Consider the following 25,766-nt stretch of genomic DNA (forward strand, 5'->3'; position numbering starts at 1 on the left):
ATATATATACCTGCCTTGAAACTAGACAGGTCTAGGCTCAAATCCAGCTTATACCATTCGGCAAGAATAGAACTCCTAAGCCTTAACTCCTCATGCAACAGGAGGCCAGAAATAATCACCCTCCACAGAGCTGTTAGGAAATCCAAGTGAAGAAGGCATGGAAAATGTTGCCCTTAGATTGGTAGCAAAGGATGTTAATATAAAGAAGACTATTACTGAGAGGAGTCTTGGCTAAAGGAAAGCATCTAATAAAACCACACTTTTCCAGCCAATATGGCCACAGGCTAGCTTGCCTAGTCTCTTAAACCATTGGGCCTTTCTCTCTGCCTAAATAAAATTCTCCTAATAACCACACAATACTCACACCGACTTGTTCATTCTTCCTTTTATTTTTACAAAGCATAGCAAAATGAGTAAACAACTGACAGGTGAAGAGTTTGCACAACAGACCACCCTGACCATCTCTTGATTTTATGGGGATCATAGGTGGGAATGTGTTCCTTTAAAGTGATTTTTTAATAGAAGAGTCATCTGAAATGGTTCTCATAGTGGAGGAGAGGAACGACAAGAAATCAACATTCACAATTATTTAAAATGACTTAAAAGCTAAACATAATATACATAGCAACTCCTTTATCCTAGTACAAAAATAGTGCCAGAAACTATATATTTGTTCAAATATATTGAAAAAGGTATAAGAATACAAATAGATATTAACAGTGACTAGTGATGATTCATAAGGTTTTCTTAAACTGTAATAGAAATTTATATTTTCAACTATTTACACTGCTTTCAACGACATTTTTTAAGACATGTTTACACAGGCTTTTGAGAAACATACGGAAGGGTGAAGTGAGCTTTAATACTTTCTTCCTTGCTCCGTGTAGTGGAGCAGAAGGTGTCCAAAACTGTGCACAATTTAGCAATCTAAAAGAACTCTTAGTAATATCTACCTGGCTAACCTATGGGAAAAAACTCTATAGCGTAGAATACATGACTCCTTATTAAGGTGTTCTTTAAGCTATCAACAGGTTAAATGATTCATATTTGTAAGAAAACAGGCTATTCACTGGCGGATTCTAGTAAGTTCCAGTAAAGAAGGTCCTTGGGGGTGGTGGTAGGTAGAAGGTCCTTGGAAAACTGTATAATACATATGTTGTAGATGAAAATGAAAGTGATGTCATGTACCCTATATTTTCTTGTTCAATTTGTAAGATCAGAAGTTGGTAAGCCTCTTACTCAGCACTTTTTGCAGACTGGGTTCCTTGAGGTCACAGCTCTGTCTCGGGCTGAGCACAGTGCCTGACATGTCACAAGGACTCCATAAAGGGTGGACTGTCACATGTCTGATACTAACTAATTAAATTTTACCACTTTATTTCAACTACAGTTGTTCACAGGAGAGGACAGCAAATACACCTTTTCCTCCTCTCATCTTAAAATCACTCTTGTAAACAGAACAGCACTGCTTGTGATGATCTATAAAGCATTGAGTAAAATCTGGTGAAAAACACAGAAAAATCGAAAATCCAATTGGAGTACGTCTAACATTTGTGCTCTATGTTAAAAATAAAGGCACTTTACCGCTAGGAAAGACTACTATATCTGTGACCAGTTCCTCCCAGAACCCAATATTTCCATACACTTTATCTCAGTACTCCTATCTAAGGAAACTATTCTCAACTAAGAAATCAGTGGTGACAACATCACTTTCCAGAGTTTGCACCTTGAAGGCAAGTTATTCAAAATCTCACACTCACTAGTGATCTGCATGAGAAACCAAATAAATGTAACTGTCTTTTTTTTTCTTTCAGTCTTTGAAACATAGGAAGTGACATGTGGGATTAGATACCATGCTCTATAGCCCAATATCCCACATGTGACAGTGGTCTCCAGGGCCCATTAGGGCTTACACAGTGGCTGCCTTCTGTGACATCCTTGAAGACAAAGGCTTTGCCCACACATTAACTCCTTTAATAGCACTTGTTCAGGCACACAGAGGTTAAGTGACTTACACAAGTTTACACAGGACTGCAACTGACAAGGGCCAATCCTGTGAAAAATATAAGGCCGGGCAACTTTACAGACATCTTTTAACAACTCAGTAAAATAGTGGGCACTTTTTGGGCTGAAAATTGAAATTGAAATGGTATGTCATTCAGCTATACCCATGACAACTTTAATCTAGAAAAAGAATAACTTCTTACTAGCTATGGGTAATATAAATACAGAGTGGGGAAGGGAGGACTATAAATATATTTTTTCCAACTCGGGAAGATACTGGAAAAAAATATTCACATAAGAGCAAAAGCTCTCATTTGTGCCCATGTACGAGATAATCTAGATATGGAATTATTTTCCTAAAAATTAAAAATTATTTGAACCAACTAACTGGTCCTAAAGAAGTACTCTTTTTCTGTAAAAACTAAAACTTCTAACAATAGAGCAGACACAGCACTAACCAACTTCTTTTAATTGCTAAATTAGTAAAGTAAAATAAACCACTATGTAAAGTTAAACCAAACAATTCCAATCTATGTACATCTTCTCGCTTGTGAAAATGACACACATACAAAACCTCCATATATCTCAGTGACATATTAGATGGGTCTAAACAAACTATTAAGTATATGATTACAGATTTTAGCATAACTGCTAAATCACAATGCGTATGATAAAAAGGTTACTAAGGACTGCTCTTCTTTCAACAATTTTTCTACACTAAGGAATTATGTATGCATGCATAGTTGTATACCAGTATATGTTATTTTAGTGACAGCCTGTGTAACTTACACACCAGTGCCACCAAGAGGCAACTTTGTAGATCTCACCTATATGACATCAAATAAAAATTGAATAACATCCTGAAAACACAAGTATTACGACAATTACACATATAGCAACAAACAGTTGGTAACTTCCTAGACTAGCCTTTACCAGTAATAAAGTAATGGCAATACAATTTATTTTGCTTTTTTTTTCTTTACCTGAATAGTAAGAATAAAGTCACATTATTTAAGATACACACTCAGAATTTTAAAAAACTTGATGGATATGTTGAATTTTAGGCAGTTTAGAAAAAAACACCAATATGGATGGGAAAAATATGTTTGGTAAAAGTTCTTTGAGGGTGCTGCACCATGTCCCCAAGAAATTCTCCACCCAATTTAGTGACTGAAACTCAGAAACATTTTTTTTGGCATGGGTGGTTAACAAATCACACAAACAGCTCTCTTCCTACTTTCCCTGAGTCCAAACATTAGCATATATTTGGAATAGATTTTCCTTTCCTGAACCAGTTGCTAGATTCACTATCTACTTCTCCAATAATGAATAAATTGGTATTTAGGGTACACACGATCAATGGGAATCCACTCAAACAGGCTCAAATCTAAGACAATGTTAGCATTTTCTATATGTGCTAAAATTAAAATCTATGAGAAGTAAATATCAACAACTATATGGCTCAGGGTAAGCATTTAGTATACACACCCAAACTTCCGTGATACTGAGCTGACCAGTCCTATGAACTGAAAAAAGGGCAGTTTCTCAATTGCAAACTCAGTACTCTTACGTTTAATTCAGGGCTAAGCCTTCTTACCTTCCTGCTCTCTCACTTTAATTTTTGACCCCAATAGCAGGATAGTCCTTTGCTGTTTATACAGTTAAAACTATTCTCTATACTTGCTCTGACAAAGAAAAATGATGATTCATTTTACCTTTTATCTGCAGTCGTATCTCACCTCAAGTCAATGCTCCAATTATCATATTTTCCTCAGTTTTCTGTTGAGACCTAAACTGTTCACTCATAAACTATGGTTTGTAAGAAAAAGGATAAGGAAGTTATTTTAAAAAGGAAGTTCAATATTCAAAACACGGACTCTCAGAGAGGCTTCCAACAGAATATTTCTCTTCACTGAGACAGATACAGCCATTCCATTTCCGGATCACACCCCCATCCCTCCCTCATAAAGCCAGGGACCATGAAGTCCATGAAATCATTGTCTTCTAAGGCTTCCCCTGCTTTCCATCAGGCAGTGTATACTGAAATGACTTACGGTTAGTCTCTGGATAGATGTAAGTACTGAAATGAAAGAGTTCTCCCCTTCCTGCTCTCAAACAAAAACAGCAAATTGATTAAACAATACCTTTTCTTTACAGTACTGCCTTAGAGTACTTTCCAATTGTTGCAGAGTTTTGACTTTTTTTTGTTAAGGTAATACAACTGTTGACAAATACTATCCTTTCCCTGTAAAATCCACTAAGCCAGCACTTTTCTCTAACTATGATGGTTTTAAATGTCACAGAATACATTCAATTTGCTCCTAGACTATTTTTGAGAATGAAAAGATTCCAAACATTCTTTAGAAGATTGGTAATTCAGAAAACACAAAACCAATTATTTAAAATCCCCAAGCAAAAAACAAAAAAGCAAACCCCCAAAACCCAAAAAACAAAACAACAAAAACCTACCTCAGTGCAAGAACTTAACTTGCACTTTGCAGTACACAAAGTATCACAGAGCTCTCATCTGTGTGCTAAGAGTGGGTGGTGCCAATAATCTCAGATCAGTGGCATAAAACAAATATACAGAAAATATGTAATAGTCCCCTAAAAACGTTTCATGCTGTGCTCTTAAAAGTTGTGCAAAAATAAAAATACAGCAGTGGCAAAGTATATACTAAATCTGTACAGTGTATAGCAAAATTAGACATCCTGCAGATACACCATCTGTAAACTTCAACTCCACGTAAATAGGCCACTCAGTTCCGCTTGGCCTGGCTGCTTTCCCCATTAATCAGCGTTTTCTCCTGCTGTTCTGCTAGGGCCTGCCATTTTTGCCTGTTCTTTCTGCAGCCATCCAGCAAAGGGAAGCAGTCCTCTGATACGTGGGTCAGAGCCTAAAGAAGAAAAAAGAAAGCAAACAACTAGAAGGCATCCAGGAAATAAGCCCTCTCCCCAGGCCTATTAGCAAAGAGCCACATCTTACACTCATTTCATGAGCAGGCCCACTGTTGGGGTTTCCACAAGCTGTGTGAACAAACAGGCAGCTCATTTATGACTGATCTCTCCTCATCTATACTGACAAGTGGCATGTGCTGGGATAGAGCATACACATATATTCCAACATAATATTACTCAGTTATGCTTGAGACAGATCTGTATGGAATCTGCTCTGCAGGGAAACAATACATTTTGCTTTTTTTGTAGTACAGATGGCTCTCCCTAAGTGTGAGTGTACTGGGCACTGTTTAGTTTTCATTTTTTTCTATAAAATAGTTCTATACAATGTACTTAAACAGATCTGTATCCAAGATTATAATAAAGATTACTTTATAATTCTGCATGGTATTATTATTTACTAATTATACTGCAATACATATTTAGATATAAAAAAGTTCACTGCAGGAATAGAGAAACTCTGAAAATAACTTTAAATACCCAACGACAGGGTTGGATATATTAGTTCACTATTTTGCAGCCTTTACTTTTTTTTTTAAAGATTTTATTTATTCATGAGAGACACGGAGAGAAAGGCAGAGACATAGGCAGAGGGAGAAGCAAGCTCCCTGCAAGGAGCACAATGTGGGACTAGATATTGGATCCTGGGATCATGTCTTGGGCCAAAGGCACACTGAGCCACCCAGGTGTCTCTAATTTGCAGCCTTTAAAAATATCATAGAAACACATATGGTATGGAAGAATACACATTATGATATATTATGAATTACAAAAAGCAAATTTGTTAAGTGAAAAAAATGAAAATTTCATAAAACATATACACTAATATATTAATAGTAGTTATCTGCATAGTGAAATTATAATTCCATGATTTTCTGCAAGAATATTATTTCTGTAATAAATAATAGTAAAGGTACGTAACAATATTACATAGAATTTAACAGTAGATTCAAATGAAGTAAATCCTTACACAGATACAAAATGTAGGATAAAACAGTTATGAATTGTGAAATGTCTGGATTAGAAGATTCTAGGGTTTCTTTGAGTCTTGACATTCTATAACCCTATGATAAATGCTGTTTTCCCAAACAGTTAAAACTTAAGATAGTTTCCTATTTAACCTTTAAAAATAAGGATAGTGTCTACTTTCTGTACTTTGGGCTTAAGCATCTAAACTAGCAAACTGGATGTTTTAGGAAGACTATCTCTACCTAAAAAATAAAAATCCCAAGCCAGCAAATGGGAACCTGTACTATTCTTCCAGCTACCTCCTTTACATCATTATAAAAATTTTAACAATATTAAAGCTACACTATACAGGATCCCTGGATGGCTCAGCGGTTTAACGCCGCCTTCAGCCCAGGGCATGATCCTAAAGACCCAGGATCGAGTCCCACGTCGGGCTCCCTGCATGGAGCCTGCTTCTCCCCTGCCTGTGTCTCTGTCTCTCTCTCTCTCTCAAATAAATAAATAAATAAATAAATAAATAAATAAATAAATAAATAACTCTTTAAAAAAATAAAGCTACATTATACAATGAGAAAAAGAATGATTTTTTTTCTTTATTTAGTCCTAAACTGAAAAAAAGATGCTAACATAGAGTATGCACAGTATCCCTCCTTAAGGTAACGTAGTTAATTCTTTTTAGTATTCCTACATCAGTTTGCTAGAGTCTAGCACAAAGTACGCACTCAACAGATAGTTCTACATTGATGAATTAAAGTTTTTGAGAAAAATCAAATATAAAATGTGTTCTTTATTCAATGCAAACAGTGTGATCATCAGGAAGGGAAAAGAAAGAAAGAAAGAAAGAAAGAAAGAAAGAAAGAAAGAAAGAAAGAAAGAAAGAAAGAAAGAAAGAAAGAAAGAAAGAAAGAAAGAAAAGCCTAGTGTCAATTGCTTCAATTTACTTGAGGTTTTAATTCATAACACAGTCTAAGTTTAGCAAGTCTCGTGTTTTCATATAAATACCTCATATAGTTGCAAGCAGATGGCATCTATGAACCCAACTTGCATACTTGGGATTTTGTTTTTCTTCTCCCTGTTCATTAGATCCTGAAAACACAAACACAGAAACACATACACACACATACACACACAAACACAGAAACACACATACACACACAGATCTGCATTTACTTAAAGAACACAATGCAAGTTGGCTCCAAAAACATGCATCATGGGCAGGGTGAGAAAGGCAGGTACTTGCCTATCTGTCTCCTTCCTTTGTGGGGAAGTTTCCTACACTCCCTGCCAGCCCTGTGCTCTGGAAGACCCTGATCCTTACTGCCTTGTTCATCCTGGCTGACTTTTCCCACACTACCTTGGAATTGATCTCTTACTAGAGTCAGCCACTGACCCAGAGCTGACCACTGACATATATCTGGAGAACAGCTCTGAATTGTCTATTTATTGATGTAAAATCAAACACCCTCAGTTTTGTGGAAGAAGCCACCGAGGCCACAGCTGATTGCAATTCAATTCATGCAGAGAGCTTTCTGAGTGACGATTATGCAGATGTCCCTCTGTTTATTCCCAGGAGGTCATGGCTGGAGCACCAGATGAGCCCAGCACTGCCATGGGAAGAAATGAGTCTGTCTCAGTACTTGTTTAAAATGAAGCAGATTTCCCATTAGCTGTTATCATCACTCTGCTACCCACCACTTTCTAAAAAGATTCTGAGCTTCTGAATGAGCCTGCCATTACATTAGAGGACACTGAGTAATTGTGAAAGACACAGGATGTGCCCAGCTGAGGCTAAAGAGCAGAGTGGATGGAGCTGTACACAGAGGGGGGTCATAACCATGTACCCATTAATATGGGTTCAATAAATGTCCATTTGAATTGAAAAAAAGACTCAAGGCTTCATTTTCAGGAAAAACTCGTTCTAAAAGCCAGAAATGGCTTTTTTTTTTTTTTTTTGTCTGTGAGATCCATACTCTGTGTATCAAAGACCTTAAAAAAATCTGTGCCCTTTAACATAGCAATTCTGGGAATTTATCCTAACAAGATGATGAAAACTGGCACAGAAACATTAGCAACAGAGAAGTTTATCAAAGTGCTATTGGTCATAGTGAACACTGCAGACATTACAACAGAGGAAGCAGGGGAACTATGACTCCATCTACTTCATGTGATCATTATAAATAATACACACATGAACATCTGTTAGAATGGGAATTAGCTTATGATATTTAAATAGAAAAAACAAATTATAAAAAAGTAGGTACATTATGATGTAAAGAATCTTTTTCTCTTATTTGCTTATGTTTTCTGTAATGAACATGTATAATTCTTTTCATAAGAAAAAATGTTTTAAAAACTAAACTGAAAGAAATTGTGTTCCTCAGTAAAGATCCCATAGAAAATATAAGAAGTCTACACTAAGCAAGTCTATCTGTATAATTCCTACCACCAAGGTCTCATACTTACAGCAGGCTCTATGTTGAGTTCTTTTCTCTCTCTGTCTCCTTGGTCAAAAAATTCAGTTGCTACAAGTTCTGCTATCTGAAATAAATAACCGAATGAGTTTTGGCAATTAAAAGCGTGTAACTGTCAAATAGAGACTTTGAATAAAGATAATAAAGTCTATCAAAGCTAGCTTTCAACCACGTCAGTAAAATAATAAAGCAATAATGAGTACTAGAAATTATGTTTTGTTTGCTTTTAAATATGTGCCTCATCACAAAGGCTAGAGCTTGTAACTTGTAATTAGGCAGAAAAAAGCAACAGGTTATTTCAACTTCAGCAATCAATGGGGAAGAGGCAGTGTGTGCCCATCTGTACGCATCATCAATGAGATATTGGTTAAGCACCTGTTATACCACGGTGCCGATATAGGTGCATATATGGCACCTGACAGATATGCCTTTTAAGTTTATTTTAATCTACATGTTCCTCCTCTTTTCAAAATCTTTCCCTGTAATTTTTGTTGTTGTTGTTAAATAAACTGAGTTGTGTATCTTGAAGTTCCCCACTATCTGGATTTTGGCAATTGCTTCCCCATGATGTCATTTGATGTTCCTCTGTGCCCTGGATTTCCACACACTAATAAAATCTAGAGGCTGGATTAGATAAATTCTTTTCTTGGACTACTTCATAGGCAGTGCTGTGTACTTCCATCAAGAGCTATATGACGCCTGGCTGCCTCTCTTTTTGTGCTATTAGAGACCATGAGTGATCTTTGTCTAGATCTGCTAATTCAGGGGCTACAAAAAGCTGATATTCAAAGTGATCATTCCTTTATAAAAAGGAATAGTTGAAATATTGAAATACAATAAATACAATAAAAAGAAAGTTCCCACCATCAATTATTTAGTTACCCTAAAGCACAATTCATATAAGGAAAAGAAGGAGAAATGTTGGATTTTTCTACTTTAATTACCATTTGAAAAAAATAACTTTGGGTTCCTAAGCAACTTATCAAGGATAACTAGGGAAGGTTTCATTTTACTTTTACTATTGTTTTGAACTTTTAAATTTAAATATATTTAATGTATTTCAAACCTTAGTGATACTGAGATTGTCCATTTTGACCAGTGAGCTTAATAAGGTGGCTTCTCTGTCTTTTGTCAAAACCCTATGAGTCTTTGATAGCTTCTCTGCTTTCTGATATAATAAGATGTTCCAGGCTCATTTTGTACATTTCCTGCTTTACAGCTGCTATCAGCTATTTCTTTGTTGGAGCCCTTGTTCATTTAAACTGAGGTACTTAGAAACCCCAATATGAGCTCAATCATTACTACCAGGTTAAGTCATTATTCAGAGGACAGAGCCAGGATATACAACAGAAGTTCAAATAACATTTCAATTCAAGTTCAGGACTACAACATTTCCACCCAACCTTATTCACCTTTATCTTTCTACATAAACTGACGATCCTGGCTGTCAACAATACCAATACAATCTTTTATTTGCTTTTATTCCATATAATCTACAACAGTGATTGAATATCTGTACAAAATTACCACTAACACTAAGATTACTGAAAACAGCTTTAAAGGCTTTTTTTTGGTAATTCCTTTTTGTTTTTAGGGTACATTCCACTGTAGATACATGATCAAATTACTGTTTTAATGTCACGTGGAATGAAATAGTTCCTTTTAGTGTGGTTTTGCAACCACAAATCAGGTTTGTCTCATTTTATTTTCAAGGCTTAGGGATACTTAAAATTCAACTTTACAATTTTATTTTTTTTAAGATTTTATTTATTCATGACAGACACACACACACACACACACACACACACACACACAGAGGCAGAGACACAGGCAGAGGGAGAAGCAGGCTCCATGCAGGGAGCCCCATGTGGGACTCGATCCTGGGTCTCCAGGATCACACCCCAGGCTGAAGGTGGCGCTAAACGGCTGGGCCACTGGGGCTGCCCTCAACTTTATAATTTTGAAAACGATTTATGTGGTTCCAAAGTTAAATCTACACTAGTACATAGAACTCATTCTGTAAATGTACTATAAATTACTTAATCAGTCCCCTACTGATGAATATTTGGGTTACTTCCAGTCTTTGTCCTTACCAATAGTACAAAAGTGAAGCCTTGTATAAAGGTCTTTTTATATTTTTTCCACTATATCTTTGGGATAAGATGCCTAGAAGTAATGGTAAATGAATATGTGTATTTATAAACTTCCCAAGAGTTACAGTATTTTGCATTCCTTGTTTTCCCTCAACTTCCCCAACAGAGTAGATCATAAAACCTTTGGATTTTGCCAACTGGACAGTAAGAAATGGTATCTCAATGTTGTTTTTCTGTGTGTGTGTGTGTGTGTGTGTGTGTGTGTGTGTGGGTGTGGGTGGGTGGGTGTGTTTTAAAAGATTTTATTGGGGCAGCCCCAGTGGCGCAGCGGTTTAGCGCCGCCTTCAGCCCAGGGCCTGATCCTGGAGACCCGGGATTGAGTCCCACGTCGGGCTCCCTGCATGGAGTCTGCTTCTCCCTCTGCCTGTGTCTCTGCCTCTCTCTCTCTCTCTCTCTCTCTGTGTGTGTGTCTCTCATGAATATATAAATAAAATCCTTTAAAAAAACAAAATATTTTATTTATATATTCATGAGAGACACAGAGAGAGAGAGGCAGAGAAAGAGGCAGGGGGAGAAGCAAGCTCCATACAGCGATGTGGGACTCCAGGATCAACTGCTGAGCCACCCAGGGTCCCTCAATATTGTTTTTCTTTTAATGAAGTAGAATTTACATACTGTGAGTTGCACAGAACATGAGTTCAGTGTCTTGACAAATGCATATAACCATGTGACAAATACCCCATCCAAGACAGAGAATGCTTCTACCACCCTTAGGACCCTTCTCAGTCAATTCCTGCTCCTTCCTTCCTTCCTTCCTTCCTTCCTTCCTTCCTTCCTTCCTTCCTTCCTTCCTTCCTTCCTTCCCTCACAATCACTATTTCATTTCTTTCACCACAGATTAGTTTTGCCTGGTCTAGAACTCTATATAAATGAAATCACAGGATATATTCTTTTGCTCTGTAGAGTGTTTATGAGAATCCGTGTTGTTGCATATCAACGGCGAGTTTCTTTTTATTGTTGAGCAGGACTCCACTGTATAAGGAATATACTGCAGTATGTTTAGCTATCCTGCTGGTAGATGTTTGAGTTGTTTCTAGTTCTTTTTTTTTTTTTTTTTTAATTTTATTTATTTATGATAGTCACACAGAAAGAGAGAGAGAGGCAAAGACACAGGCATAGGGAGAAGCAGGCTCCATGCACCGGGAGCCCGATGTGGGATTCGATCCCGGGTCCCCAGGATCACGCCCTGGGCCAGAGGCAGGCGCTAAACCGCTGCGCCACCCAGGGATCCCTGTTTCTAGTTCTGATTACAGTAGCCACTCCTCATCCACAGTTTTGCTTTCCATGGTTCCGGTTACCAGAGGTTAATCACGGTCCAGAAGCAGATGATCCTCCATCTGATAGATGTTCAGAAAGTCAACAGTAGCCTAACGAACACTACATCACAACACCTGTATCCTCCACCTTGCTACCTCTCAACTTTATTGTCTCCCATCGTCACGAGGAGAGAGGGTGCAATATAATGAGAGAGAGAGACACCCCACATTCACATAACTTCTATTGCAGTATATTGTTATAATTGTTGTATTTTATTATTATTGTTCATCTCTTACTGTGCCTAATTTATAAATTAAACTTTATCATAGTTACGTATATAATGAAAAAACATAGTATATATAATGGCTCAGTCCTATCTGTGGTTTCAGGCATCCGCTGGAGGTCTTGAACATGTCTGCCACAGATAATCTATTAGGAATAAAGCTGTTATGAGATTCTATACAAGCTTTTTTGTGTCAGTGTAGTTTTATTTGCCTTTTTTCTTATGAATACGGTTCTGAGAACCTTGGCAGATGAGTAAGGCCCATTCACATTCCAACAACTTTTAGTTCAAATTTTTGGCTTATTTTTCTTTAGTGTTGCTGTCATTTTTTCTTCTCTATTTTTACAAGTTTTTTAATATTAGGGGTATTAACTATCTATCAAATATAAGCTGCAAATATTTTTACCATTTTCTCATGGACTTTTACTTTGCTTATAGTGTCTTTTGCCATTGATTCCACATGTTGAGCCATAGCTAGGAAAGTTTTCTCACTCCTAAGTTATAGAAGAATCCACAGATGTTTTTATTTAGTACTTCTATGGTTTAATTCTCACATTGATCTCTATGCTCCATTTGGAATTTAAGTATGCAAAGTACATCCAATTTTGTCTTGCCATCTGGTTATGGAAGATGGGAAAGTCACCCTAAGATTATTTAGTAAAAAAGTCTCTCTTTTCCCCCAGTTATTTGAAATGCTATCTTTATTATATACTAAATGTTCTATGCAATTCTCAATGCTCTATTGTGTTCCGCTAGCCTGTCCCCAATAACAAACTATTTTAGTTATAGAGGCTTTATAATATTGTTTTTCATGTCTGGACCCCAACTTCACTGCTCTTTTTTGGGGATTTGATTAAGAAGAAAGGATAAATGAAAAAACAAATTATTCTCTCCTCCATTTTCTTCCCTATTTGGAAATGGACATATAGTCCCAATTATTATGGAGCAGGACAGTCTGTAAAGACTACCTTTCCTGAGTGCTTACAGAGTGTCAGCTTTGGCACGTAAAGGGGACATTTCATTTTTAAAACTTTTTTTTAAAAGATTTTATTTATTTATTCATGAGAGACACACACACAGAGAGAGAGAGAGAGAGAGAGAGAGGCAGAGACACAGGCAGAAGGAGAAGCAGGCTCCATGCAGGGAGCCTGACGTGGGACTCGATCCTGGGACTCCAGGATCATGCCCTGGACTGAAGGTGGCACTAGACCGCTGAGCCACTCGGGCTTCCTGGAGGGTACATTTCTGATCTCGTTTTCTCAGCATGTGAGATGAACCTGTCACTGGGCTCCATGACTATGCACCACAGAGCCCTGACCAGCAGCGGGCTGTCAACAGTCTTGGGTAGTGCATTTAGGATTAACAGCACAGTTTCAAAAACCAAAACACAATATACACATCACTGTATGTACAGCTATCCCTTTTGTGAGCCGAGGCCCTTTACTGCCTCTGCAAAATGTTAGGACAGTTACTTATTTAGAGAGAAAGATATATGTCTAGCCTCCTAGCCATAGGCCCTGATCACATCCCTCCTGATACCTTATATCAACATTTCCTATATTTATGAGCCCCAAGAAATGCTTAAGTTCTACTCGTTAATGCCTACTTGGAGCTGAGGTATAGCTGGCTAGGCTAACTATAAAGAAGAAGAAAAATAATTTGCTTCTCCTATTTTTCAGGGTTATTAAAAAAATGTGCTAAAAAGATTCCTAAGTGAGGCAGAAGTAGTACTGGGATTAAAAGACTATCAACAGCTAGGTTTTTGCTGTGTTAATATAGATGTTCTCTTTCTTAATATAGCTTATATTAGTAAATGTTAAGGAATCTTCTAAAAAAGAAAACCTGTTTATGTCCAATTATCTGCTTTTAATGCTACTTAAAGATCAGATAAAAAAAAATCCACAAATACTTTAGAAGCCACTTTTAGGAAAACAGACTTTTCTTACTTTGGCTTTTTTTTAAAAATTTTTATTTATTTATGATAGTCACACATACAGAGAGAGAGAGAGAGAGAGGCAGAGACATAGGCAGAGGGAGAAGCAGGCTCCATGCAGGGAGCCTGATGTGGGACTCAATCCAGGGTCTCCAGGATCGCGCCCTGAGCCAAAGGCGCCTGCTAAACCGCTGCGCCACCCAGGGATCCCTTACTTTGACCTTTTAATCCCTACTTTTACTGTCACCAAGCAACATACCCGTTGTTGAATAGGCCACGGTTTTGTAATGGCAGACAGGTCACAAGCTGTCATCAGCATCGCTCTGTTAAGGCAAAAAGAAGCCCAATGCTATGATTAACTTTTTATGCAAATATATATTCTCAGTAAATAGTTACAGGTAAAAAGGTTAAATTAAAGCCTCCTAAACTCTGAAGATGTCAGTTTATAAAGACTAAAGAAACAGAAACAATTTATATGGAAGTGTGGCTGACTCAGTGATAGCAGAATGTCAACTCTTTTGGTTGCCCATTGAACTGGAATTGCCCTAAAATTGCCTCATTTAGCTCCAGATTGGCACAAGGAGAGAAATTATTAACCTCTGGGCAAAAACTTGCCTCCTGTTACTATTTTTTTTCACCTTGGTAGTCCATTCTCAGTGAAGTAAGATGAAAACACACTGACTACTAATAATTAGCCACTGAAGGATAACATCAGATATCCTACTGATAAAAGTCCTAGGGGAGCAAGAATTATGGTGGGTCATCCTTTTTTTTTAATGTTTTATTTGAATTCAATTTACCAACATAGAATAACACCCAGTGCTCATCCCATCAAGTGCCCTCCTTAGTGCCTGTCACCCAGTTACCCCATGCCCCCACCCACCTCCCCTTTGGTAACCCTTTGTTTCCCAGAGTTAGGAGTCTCTTATGGTTTGTCTTTAATGGTGGGGTCATCCTAATGCTGACCTCAGCACATGTGAGAAGCTCTGACTTCCAAACAGTTCTGCCATTTCCCTTCAAGAGGGAAATGAGAGGATAGTGCTGTTTCATCTTTCTGTTGAGAGAAGTGGAAACCATGCTGGGCTGTAGAGTCAATGACAAGGTGCTCTAGAGCTCAACAGCATAATTGTATGAAAATGGTTCTGTCCTTCGTGCAATGTTTTCCTATGTTGGACCCAGATGTCTGTTTGTAATAATTTATCTAAAGGAACAGGTGGAAAGGCCATCACCGTAGTATAGAAACACTTGTGGTGAAGGACTGTATCCCTTGTCCCTGCAGGGAAACCCAACCTAAAAAAAAAAAAACAAAAACGTCCTTCTTAACTACGTTAGGCAAAAAGAAGAGTGGTTTTCTGCTGCTACCCTAGCTCTTCCACCACCTCTCCTGGAGAAGTGAGTGCAACAAAGATACTTTTAATCATGTTTAAACCCATTTTCATGAAGGATTTCAGTGCTTGCCAGTATAAACCACTTGCCCCAAAGAAGGCTATGCATCCACAGAGGCTTCACTAAGATCTGAAAAATGAGGGGATCCCTGGCTCAGTGGTTTAGCTCCTGCCTTTGGCCCAAGTCGTGGTCCTGGAGACCCGGGATTGAGTCCCACATCAGGCTCCCTGCATGGAGCCTGCTTCTCCCTCTGCCTGTGTCTCTGCCTCTCTCTCTCTCTCTCTCTCTCTGTGTGTGTCTCTCATGAATAAATAAATAAATAAAATCTTAAAAAAAAAAGATCTGAAAAATGAGTGCACACAGGGACACTGACAACTCCAACCGCACTTCTCCACTCGAGGTCCCTCGGGTAGGAGGGAGCAGCAGGGACCTGTGCAGACTTGGAACTGCAGTTCGTTTCTTTTTTTGTTATTGGGATAAACTGTTCACTAACTATAGTAGCAGGTCTATACTTTTTCTTTTCTTTTTTTTCTTTTTTGTTTTTTAAAAGACTTTTATTTTTAAGGAATCTCTACACCCAACATGGGGCTCGGACTCCTAGCCCTGAGATCAGGAGTCATGCTCTACCAAGTGAGCCAGCCAGGTGCCCCTTAAAAGTTTATACTTTTCTAAGCACTGTGATGAAAAACATTTTGAGGCTATGAAGTTAAGCAAGATTACAGAACAGCCGGGCATTTGAGTATTGTCTCCTTAAAATCTGCATCTTCATTTGCATGCTAAATGGTATCATTCCGTTTAAAGAAATGCTAATTTCAGGGGCATCTGAGTGGCTCAGTTGGTTAAGAGGTTAAGCATCTGCCTTTGGCTCTGGTCTTTTTTTTAATTTTATTTATTTACTTACTTAGCTCAAATAAATAAATAAAATCTTTATTTTCTCTCTCTCTCTCTCTCAAATAAATACAATCTTTAAATAAAAATGTAAGATTAAAATCGTAATAGCACTCCTTGGAATTCTATGTCATTCTTCTATTATTGACCACTTGTTCTTTGTTATCAATCCAATTCTTGCCAAGGCAAAGGTACCAGTGAATGCTAACAGCAAAGGGGTGGTGTCTACAGCTGGAAGGGAGGGACAGGTGTACAGGGGAGTTAAATGGAAATCCTGCCTATCTGACTGTGCTACGCTACTATCACTCAAGAGAGGGAAACCCTTTACAACCATCCTCTTGCTCCCACAATCTTTGGGGTGCTATTTGCAGCTGTTCCATTCCAAAGAATCAGGAATATGAGCAAGGGGACCTTATAGCTTTGTATCAATATTCAACCGCCTTTTAAAGGTCCTTCTAGGACAAAGTGATTTATTCACTTGCATTTGCAAATCCATTTCCTTTCAAATAAATATTCATATTCAGCCCTTTATATAACACTAGAGAATTCTGACAGCCTCGAAGATCATCACCCTGTGACAAATAACTGCAGTAAAATCTGATAATAGTAAAATTAATTGGGTAGCAAAACTTCAGCTTTAAGGACAGTAAACCTACTTACAAAAACAACTCTTTTTGATGAGGATCTTCCAAGTTGAATTGATTTTTTCTTATAAGTTCAAAAAATTCTCCTCGTCTCCTTGAAAATAAAGAAAAATATTTGGTAGTTATGATGAGTCCCCAGGCTCTTGTTTCTTTGGTTGACAGACTCACAGAGTAAATTTTTTGGAAAAAGATCTCTAATGGTTTTTTCCTCTCTTAAAATCCAATATAGAAATCATTTAAGGAACTAAAAATATCTCACTTTCCTCTCTTCTTTCATTTTCTTTGGGTAAAACAATAAACTTCATCTAGTTTTTAGCTATGAATCACAAATAATAATAGTAATTTCAATTCTTAAACATGATTTTAAGAAAATGAAACAATAGGAGTTAAAAATTTGATGCCAAGAATGACTTAAGAAATTTTAATTGTATGGCATAATCAGATTTATATGGCTTCAGTTTAATTTCATTTATCTTATATATTATGGTATAGGATAAAAACTTTATGTTCATAATAATTATTTTATGTCAGTATAAAATGGTAAAGGCTTTTTGAAGCAAATTGACTTTGGGTGTACACTAATATTCACTAGTGTACATACAGTGTGCAGTGAATACCTCCTATGCGCCCAGCACTGTTAAGAATCTTGGGAAGTTATTAAGACACGAGTCCTTTTCAAAATCTAGTCGGATGGGCAGCCCGGGTGGCTCAGTGGTTTAGCGCCGCCTTCAGCCCAGGAAGTGATTCTGAAGAGCCGGGATCGAGTCCCACATCAAGCTCCCTGCATGGAGCCTGCTTCTCCCTCTGCCTGTGTCTCTGCCTCTTTCTGTGTCTCTCATGAATAAATAAATAAAATCTTTAAAAATATATAAAATAAAATCTAGTAGGAGACACAAAACAAATGTAGAAAAACTTATCTAATAAAATTGACTCAAAAAAAAATTGACTATGTGATCTGAGTACCAAAAATGAAAAAATACATTTTGTAAGGGTTCAGAGGTGAGACCTGAGTGGCCTGGAAAGGCTGGAAGTCTTTGTGGTTACAGGTATTTTTAAATTCTTAGTAACTTGATAATCTTTATTCTGCAATCATTTTAAATAAACTAAGGTTTGCCGCTTTTTCTTTTATCCTAATTAACTTTAAAGTGCTCCAAAATCCAACGATGCGGACACTTTTAGATGCAGTTATTTTTAGATGTACAATAGTGAATATCTGGTATGTGTTTTTGTGTGTCTATTCTATTTGTTTTTACTTCTCCTAAGAGTGGTTGAAGCCATGGATGTGACTCTCTGTGCAGAGGGAGAGAGGGCTGCGCTTCAGGGAAATCCCATGAGTGCCACCAGCAGACTTGCCTCACTCCTATACATGTAGCAACAACCTGGTTTGTGTGTGGGAAGCTAATGCCTCCCCAAATGCAGCAAACTCTCCTCCTGATTTTAGAAAAGCAGTTTAGTTACAGGCAAATGCATACATGCATGATAAATACTACTCTAATGCACACTTTAATTTTTTGAGTCAGTAGCTTCACTAATTAAAGTTCTACATTAATATTCTTCTGCCAAAATCAAATACAAAGAAACAAGAGTTATTTGTCTTGCACTTACTTAGCTCCTTCTCCTGCCCACCTAGGCTTAGATGACAGCATGGAGGGACTGTCACGTGGTCAGAAGCTGGGGGAGTAAAGAAAAGGAGGCAAAGCGAACGGGCTCTCAATCTTTAGGTTGGACAACCTAGCTTGGGATGACGTTAGGATGGTTATGTACTTGGTACCTAGCTTCAGAGATATAGCAGTAGATAAACAGCACAAATAACTCTGTATTCTGTAACTGCTAGCATTAAGTAAGAAGTCAAAGGAGTATGCTTTCCTGGCTTCCTTTAAGAAACTGCTCCATTTGAAAAACAAGATATTTGACTTGCCAGGACATTTGTCTTTATAATCTAAAAATTTTCCAATGTGCATTTTAAAAGTTTGAAACAATGCAAACACTTCCAAGACCTATTTATCTCAGAATATTTCTTAAAACTTACTTAATGTACAATGCTAGGTCTGTGGCTAAAATAGCTTGCTTGATTATTTTCAGCGTGGTCTTATATTCTTCAATGGAGAGGCCACTGAGAATCTGATTGCCCTTTATAAAAAAGAAAACCATCATTAGCACTCCACTTGGAGAAGCTGCTGACAAGAACAAAATCTGAAGTTACAGTGACATTATCTTAAACACACACCTTGTATTCTGAGCTAATGAATACAGAGGACACCTGCTTACTTGGAATAAATGCCATGAAATGATGTTTGCCCTCTATGCTTCCACCCCTACCACCTCGTCTGATAAGAAAGACAGCTTCATAACGGTACATCTACCTACACATGCATGTTTTTCCAAAACTTAAACTCCTTTGTCCAGACCTAAAATCTAATAACTACTATATATCTTTGTCCTTTGGACAGGTTAATTGCTATAGTGTACAGCAAGAGAAACTTTGAAAAATCAAAGCCATCTTAATGGACACGAAGAGTAGAGTAGTGAAACTTTTAAACAAAATGATTATAAAGAAATCAGTTCTCTATGGATTTTGTAATAAATCCAGTAACATTTTTTTGGATGCAAATTTATATAATTTTAATTTATTCAATACTGAGAACAGTGTGTATTCTTTAGGAGTATGCCAATACAGATGAGTTACTGGGCGTGGGCCAAAGGTGTGTTTACTGGTGATAAAAAGCAAGGATGGGTTAAAACATCTATAAAAAATATTGAAAAGGTGGTAAATTCAGCTGTAAACAATGAAAAATTTTTGCTATATAACCATTTAAAAAAAATTTCTTGTCTGTAATTTAAAGCATAGTGGCTCTCTCATCTTGAACTACGGAAAGCATCTCTTGGAGACTCAGCATATATTCAAAACAACATCTGCAAATTAAGTCAGATGTGCTTCCTAAATCTCAGGGCCAATAAAAAACCCCAGAGGTGTAGGAATGAGATCTGGAGGCAAAGGATTTGTTCTGAAGACAGGGACACTGCTCTGTGTGGTGTGCCAGGGCTAAGACACTAGTTCGAGAATAACTAGATGCCAACATTGTGGCATATATCTAATTAATGAATCCATGATTACAACCATAAACATTGTTTTTTAAGTATGAAATCATTTTAGGTTCTAGACCAGAAAGAAAACTATTTAGAAAAAAACTCTTGATACTTATATTTATTTTAAGAGATTTTTTTTTTAAATTTTTTTTGTATTTATTTATGATAGTCACAGAGAGAGAGAGAGAGAGAGAGAGAGAGAGAGAGGCGGTGCAAAGACACAGGCAGAGGGAGAAGCAGGCTCCATGCACCGGGAGCCCGACGTGGGATTTGATCCCGGGTCTCCAGAATCGCGCCCTGGGCCAAAGGCAGGCGCCAAACCGCTGCGCCACCCAGGGATCCCCCATATTTATTTTAAAATAGAACAATTTCAAGTGGAAAAAGAAAGAAAAGGTTACTACTCTGTGGGATGGCTTGCAATCTCCAAGTTTTGGAGGCATGGGGTTGATTTCAGTCCAGTCCTTTTCAAGGACCACAAAGAGGGCTAAAGAACCTTAGCAGGGGGCACCTGGGTGGCTCAGCAGTTAAGCATCTGCCTTTGGCTCAGGGCGTGATCCCGGGGTCCTGGGATAGAGCCCTGCATTGGGCTCCCTGCAGGGAGCCTGCTTCTCTTTCTGCCTATGTCTCTGCCTCTCTCTGTGTGTGTCTCTCATAAATAAATAAAATTTTAAAAAAGAGAAAAATAAAGAACCTTAGCTTTAGAAAGGAGGTGAAAGTGAGCAACCCGATTTTCAGGAGCTGAGGAAGGAGCCATAAATAAACCAGACAGAGGTGATCATTCACATTAAAGAAATATCTAGTAGAAAAACCTCACAAATGAAGGCACTTGGCAGGGATCATGAACTTACCCACAAGAAAATAACTTGGTTTAAACACCTACCAGGCACAAAGGGTAAGAAACCCCTCACAGTACCTGTCTGTTGAGAATGTTCATGTCCCTCTTCTTACCTATTCCCTACTCCCCAAGTCTGGAGGGGTAGGAAACTACATGGGGGTTTAGGAATGAGGAAGGAGATTTAAAAAAAAAAAAAAAAAAAGACTAGAAAACTCATGGGACTCCCAAATCTCTAGGGCTCAGAGAAGAACTAGCCACTCTGGGTAAACATAAAAAGATGGAGGTAAAATTGCTTTAAGAGTATATACCATGCATTGTGTTTGTTCCACATAAGTTGTAGTCTTCACTTTTTTCCTATTATAAAGGTAATACATGCATTTAGTAGACAGTGTGAATAATGAACAAATCAAAATAAGAACATAAAAAGTATTAATAATTTAACTAGACAAAGACCACCTTTGTTGATGTTTTGGTGTACATTATTTTATTTTCCTTAACATAAATTAGCATAGCATATGCTTTTTTACATTGATAAATACTCATTTCACCAAACTGTTGAGTAGCTTTATTCCTTAACATAACAGTTTGTTAGTGGTCAGAAGATTCAATAAAAAGAGGAACAGGCATGGTTTTGTGAAAGCAAACCTTTGAGAGCTGTATAAACCACTTCATTTGACCAAAAAAAAAAAAAAAAAGAATTAACTGAGAGCCATAAAATACTAGTTTTGCTTGTTTCTAGTTTGCAAAAACCAAACAGAGGTGAGTAACCAGATATCCTTTATCAGGCAACACTTAGACAGTCTTGGTTGTCTAGAGAAATGAGGCTAGGAAGATCGCAAATGTTTTGGCTTTGCCTTCCTTACCCAAAAAGGAATAAAGCATGCTCAAGAATTTATGATGCTGGGAATAAATCCAAAATTTAAAAATAAAACTGAATTTATAAAGCTCCCTTTTAAAATTCCACAACCATAAAGTAGGTACTTACTGGACTATTAAGAATCATCAGGCACTGGTCAAAATGATGATGCTCCATGATTGAATGGCAGTAGAGTTGAGCAAGTGGGTGTTCACTTCTGAAAAATATTTTGTTGAAGAGAGAAAAACAGTTTAAAATGACCAATTTCCCCCCAATATGTCAGTTATTAATGTCTTCTTCATACCGGTTAATAAAAAAACGGGCTACTGCACAAAATTAATCAAACTAACAATTTTCTCTACTTTTGCTAGGGAAAAAAGTGAGTTAATCTCTGGGAAATAGAGAGTCAAACTATTTTCAAATACCTGTGTGATCAGTGCCAGTTCAACTTCACTGGTTTTAATACTGATAAAATAGTAAATTGGAAGAAGGACAAAAGACTAATTTCTTGAGACATGAAAAAAAAAAAATCTCTGAAATACCTGTACCAATGAGATTTTTCAGTTTCAAAACTGCAATTTAAAACCTGGAACAAATTTCAGTGCTAGTCTTTCCACTGAAATAAGGCTGGAGGTCAGCATATTCACACGTGCCTACATATCCAAAAACAGCAGACTGAGATGGAATTATCAGGTTCAATTTTGGAAGGCACAGAAAAGGGGCAGGGCTGGTGCACGCCCCCCTTTGAAGGGAGGGAGGAGACAACTGTGTTGGGACACATGCCCCATGTGGGATCCAGGTTATTTCAGTATGGGGTCTCCTGCAAGCTCTTTAATTTGAGCTTGGGGGAAACAGTGGGGACCATTTGGCTGGGTGAAGGGGGTGGGAAGGATAATTACACTCAGTTCATTATATGGAACACGCAGTCACAAATCGAGATCTAAAGCATGACACACACAGCCCTCTGCCTCATACTTCTCATGATCCTTCACATGTGAATACGAAGCACAATTTTCACCATTTTTTCTGGAAAAGAAAAAGTCAGAGGTCCTGAAAGTCTCTGTTTCTAAAATTTATAGGACAGGGGTTTATGAATTGTAAAGTACAAGTCAGTGTTGGAGAACACAGTTGACTTTGTTATTTCTTTATGCTACTATATGAATCATTAATTTACTTTGCATTTAACTTGAAGATAGAGAAGCTGCCCAAGAGGGAAGGAATAGAACACCGGAAGGAAATGAGCGGAGTAAGAGTAGCTTAAGGGAAAACCCAATCAATAAAAGGGAAATAAACCTAAGAGAGTGGGCAGTCGTCTATTCTTGTTTAATCTTCCACCAATCCTGCCGACTCCCAAACCTCCATTTTCGGTGCTGCTGTAACCTTTCCCAAGTTAGCTCCTGCCTGCCCGCCTGCCTTGCTCCCTCCACGTGCAGGGAGTTGTACAATGGACCAGATGCTGCGCTCGCCATCGGATGATGGGACACAACGGATGGAGTCAAATGAGCAGAGTTATAAAAAAACACACACGTAAATTTGTTGGAGACTGCTGGAAGCTAGGTAGGAGGCCACTGGGAAGCTGGCAGTCCTAGTTCTAGTTACGTGGGTACGAGACAGCCGGGGCTAGGGTCACAGACTCCCACACAAGCAGCAGCAGAGCTGTCTGAAAGCTCCGTAGAGGTAGGAGTTGGCAATGAATCCTGATGCTGGGGCCCGGCCGGGCTCTTCCTGGGGGGGAGTATGAATGCCCAGTTCCTACCTTGTCCTTTATTGACGTTGGAAAAAAGGGAGAAGACTATTAGGGTGGGAGGTGAAGGAGGGGAAGAGGTCTAGTTGAGGGCGGGACCTGCAGACTTCAAGGTGCCTGAGGTCCACCAAGGGATATAAACGTCTGTGCTTGGCTCTGGGCTGGAGGTGTAGACCCGGAGCACTTCACCCTGCAGGTGGTTAGTAATCCGGGCCACGGGAGTAGATTAGGCGACGCTGAATAATGGAGGGCCTGGGGTAAAAAGAATGCTGGCCTCCCAGGCAGCCCGGGTGGCCCAGCGGTTTAGCGCCGCCTTTAGTCCAGGGCGTGATGATGGAGACCCGGGATCGAGTCCCACGTGGGGATCCCTGCAGGGAGCCTGCTTCTCCCTCTGCCTGTGTCTCTGCCCCTCTTTCTCTCTGTTTGTGTGTCTCTCATGAATAAATAGAATCTTATAAATAAAGTAATAATAAAAAAAAAAAAGAATGCTGGCCTTCCTTCTGAATTCTGGCTTGCGTTCTGTGCTTCTTCTCGACTTTGGCCAGAGCCTTTTCTTGCCATTCAGACTGGCCTCGCTAAGGTCAACCTCAAAGCGACAACCACAGCCTTCCTCATTCCCTCCACTTAGATAAGGAAAAGCTTCTAGAGTACCTGTTTCTTTCCAATGAGATGTAAGAAACTCAAGGATATACAGTATTAGTTTAATATCAATTTTGCTCCACCAGCTGGAGCAAAATTGTTCGGACATCTATTACCTTGTTAGACTGTAAGCCTCGAGTTTGGTCACATGTTTCCCCTAATGATAATAATTACCATTTGCTGAGAACCTCCAACATGTCACGGACTGTGCAAGTAGTTGATGTTCACTTTTTGTTTCATACGGGACACTTCTGCTCAGCACACAGAAAGCCGCAGCCCCACCTCTGACTCCAGCCACTGCTGTAGTGGCCAGTTCTGTGCGTGACTTCACGGGCCCACTTGCTGAGCCTGCGCTACGGAGGAGCTGAGGCCCAAGGAGGTGGTCTCTGCCCAGTGGGGCACGGCAGCTTGTGGCTGGCTGGCCGTCTCCCCTCGGCCCCGTCCATTTATGCACAGTTCTGGGTCTCATTTCCCACGACTTCTCAAAAGCGCCTGGCAGGACTGAGCACCAGCTGCCCGTCCGAGTGGACGGCTGGTAGCTCATCTTCCCCTTGGCTTCTCCTTCTTTCGCGTCTTCACTCGCAGGCCTGCACTCCAGCTCCCCGGGGATCACAGGCACAAATGTGTGCACCCCAGCGTGTGTCTCAGGCTGTGCCCCCCGGGAGCCCCAGACTGAGGCCTCTCTCAGATTGGCATTTCAGCATTTATTCTTTAGCATTTGGCATTTATTCTTTAGACAACCAAGAGTTCGGAGGGATGATCTAACTTGCTCAAGGTCAAAATAAATGGCAGAGCCGGGATTCAAACACATCCTCTCACCACATCATGCTGGCCCACGCCACCCCGGCCCTTTGCACACAGCAGCCACTTACTGACATACTTAGAAGCTGGACCAGAAATGCCATTAGGCAGATACGACACAAATTTGTTTAAACTTTCGAGCACATTATTACATTTTTAGATAATGCAGAAAGGACTGTTTCACATTACAAAAACTTCTTGGGTTGTGGGATAGATGAATGCAAATTATGTGTGTTTGCCTTTGCTTACATTCTAAAAATATGATCTGTGAATCAATAAAAGGGTGACAAATGCCCAAGGTTTCCTGTTTACAAAAATATTCATGGACAGCAATGTATTCTACATTCCATTGCTTTTTACTCCTTCAAACATGAGACTATGTTGCTTCCTTATATGAGATCCTGTCATGAGGACCCATCTGAGCCACTACTGCCACTGAGCTTTATTCCCACGCTGATGTCAACAAGCAGCATGGACTGTACGCCCTTCCTGCATTTTCCTCTTGTCCTACAGTCGTTTGTCCATCTCCTCGAGCGGCGTTAGGATACCAGTGCCCAATCCGAACATTCTAAATATAGAAAGCCTTAGAAATCGATAGAAATGTATGCTCTGTGAGAAGAACAATGCCTGCTGCCCCTGCTGCTTTACAGACTCTCAACAACCATCCTTGATTTTGCTTCTCATCCATATATATTACTCTTGGGCTCGGCTCTCTCAACTACCTATCGTAAGCCATGTCAACCCCACTGACTTCTTTACTTCCCAGTTTTTCTCCAAATGATCACTGTATTCCAGCAGTCAGGGGCTATTTTACCTTTGCATTCTCTGCCATCAAATTACATGCCACAGATGTTCAAG

At 38.8% G+C, this 25,766-nt stretch overlaps 2 protein-coding genes across 8 annotated transcripts in view; both read right to left on the reverse strand.

Moving 5' to 3' along the window:
• FABP2 (fatty acid binding protein 2) overlaps positions 1 to 3,848 on the reverse strand; it is a 31,970-nt gene extending 28,122 nt beyond the window's left edge. Inside the window, exon 1 of one of the 3 annotated variants that reach the window (XM_049104895.1) lies at positions 3,720 to 3,848. The gene's annotated coding sequence lies outside the window, so the exon portion shown is untranslated. The remainder of the gene's footprint in view (positions 1 to 3,719) is intronic. The other 2 variants (XM_035709782.1, XM_025466021.3) reach the window with 2 other exon arrangements.
• The window catches only part of PDE5A (phosphodiesterase 5A), a 134,064-nt gene continuing 108,668 nt past the window's right edge, over positions 371 to 25,766 (reverse strand). For 4 of the 5 annotated variants that reach the window (XM_025466019.3, XM_025466015.3, XM_025466018.3 and 1 more), the window contains 7 exons: positions 21,854 to 21,941; positions 18,976 to 19,076; positions 16,963 to 17,040; positions 14,288 to 14,351; positions 8,395 to 8,469; positions 6,934 to 7,017; positions 371 to 4,901 (listed from right to left, as the gene is read on the reverse strand). In XM_025466019.3, coding sequence (XP_025321804.1) covers positions 4,764 to 4,901; positions 6,934 to 7,017; positions 8,395 to 8,469; positions 14,288 to 14,351; positions 16,963 to 17,040; positions 18,976 to 19,076; positions 21,854 to 21,941 — 628 coding nt within the window. In that variant the 3' untranslated portion in view covers positions 371 to 4,763. The remainder of the gene's footprint in view (positions 4,902 to 6,933; positions 7,018 to 8,394; positions 8,470 to 14,287; positions 14,352 to 16,962; positions 17,041 to 18,975; positions 19,077 to 21,853; positions 21,942 to 25,766) is intronic. The other variant, XM_025466020.3, reaches the window with a different exon arrangement.

The sequence above is a fragment of the Canis lupus genome, chromosome 32 (genome assembly GCF_003254725.2).
Source record: "Canis lupus dingo isolate Sandy chromosome 32, ASM325472v2, whole genome shotgun sequence".
Taxonomy (NCBI): domain Eukaryota; kingdom Metazoa; phylum Chordata; class Mammalia; order Carnivora; family Canidae; genus Canis; species Canis lupus.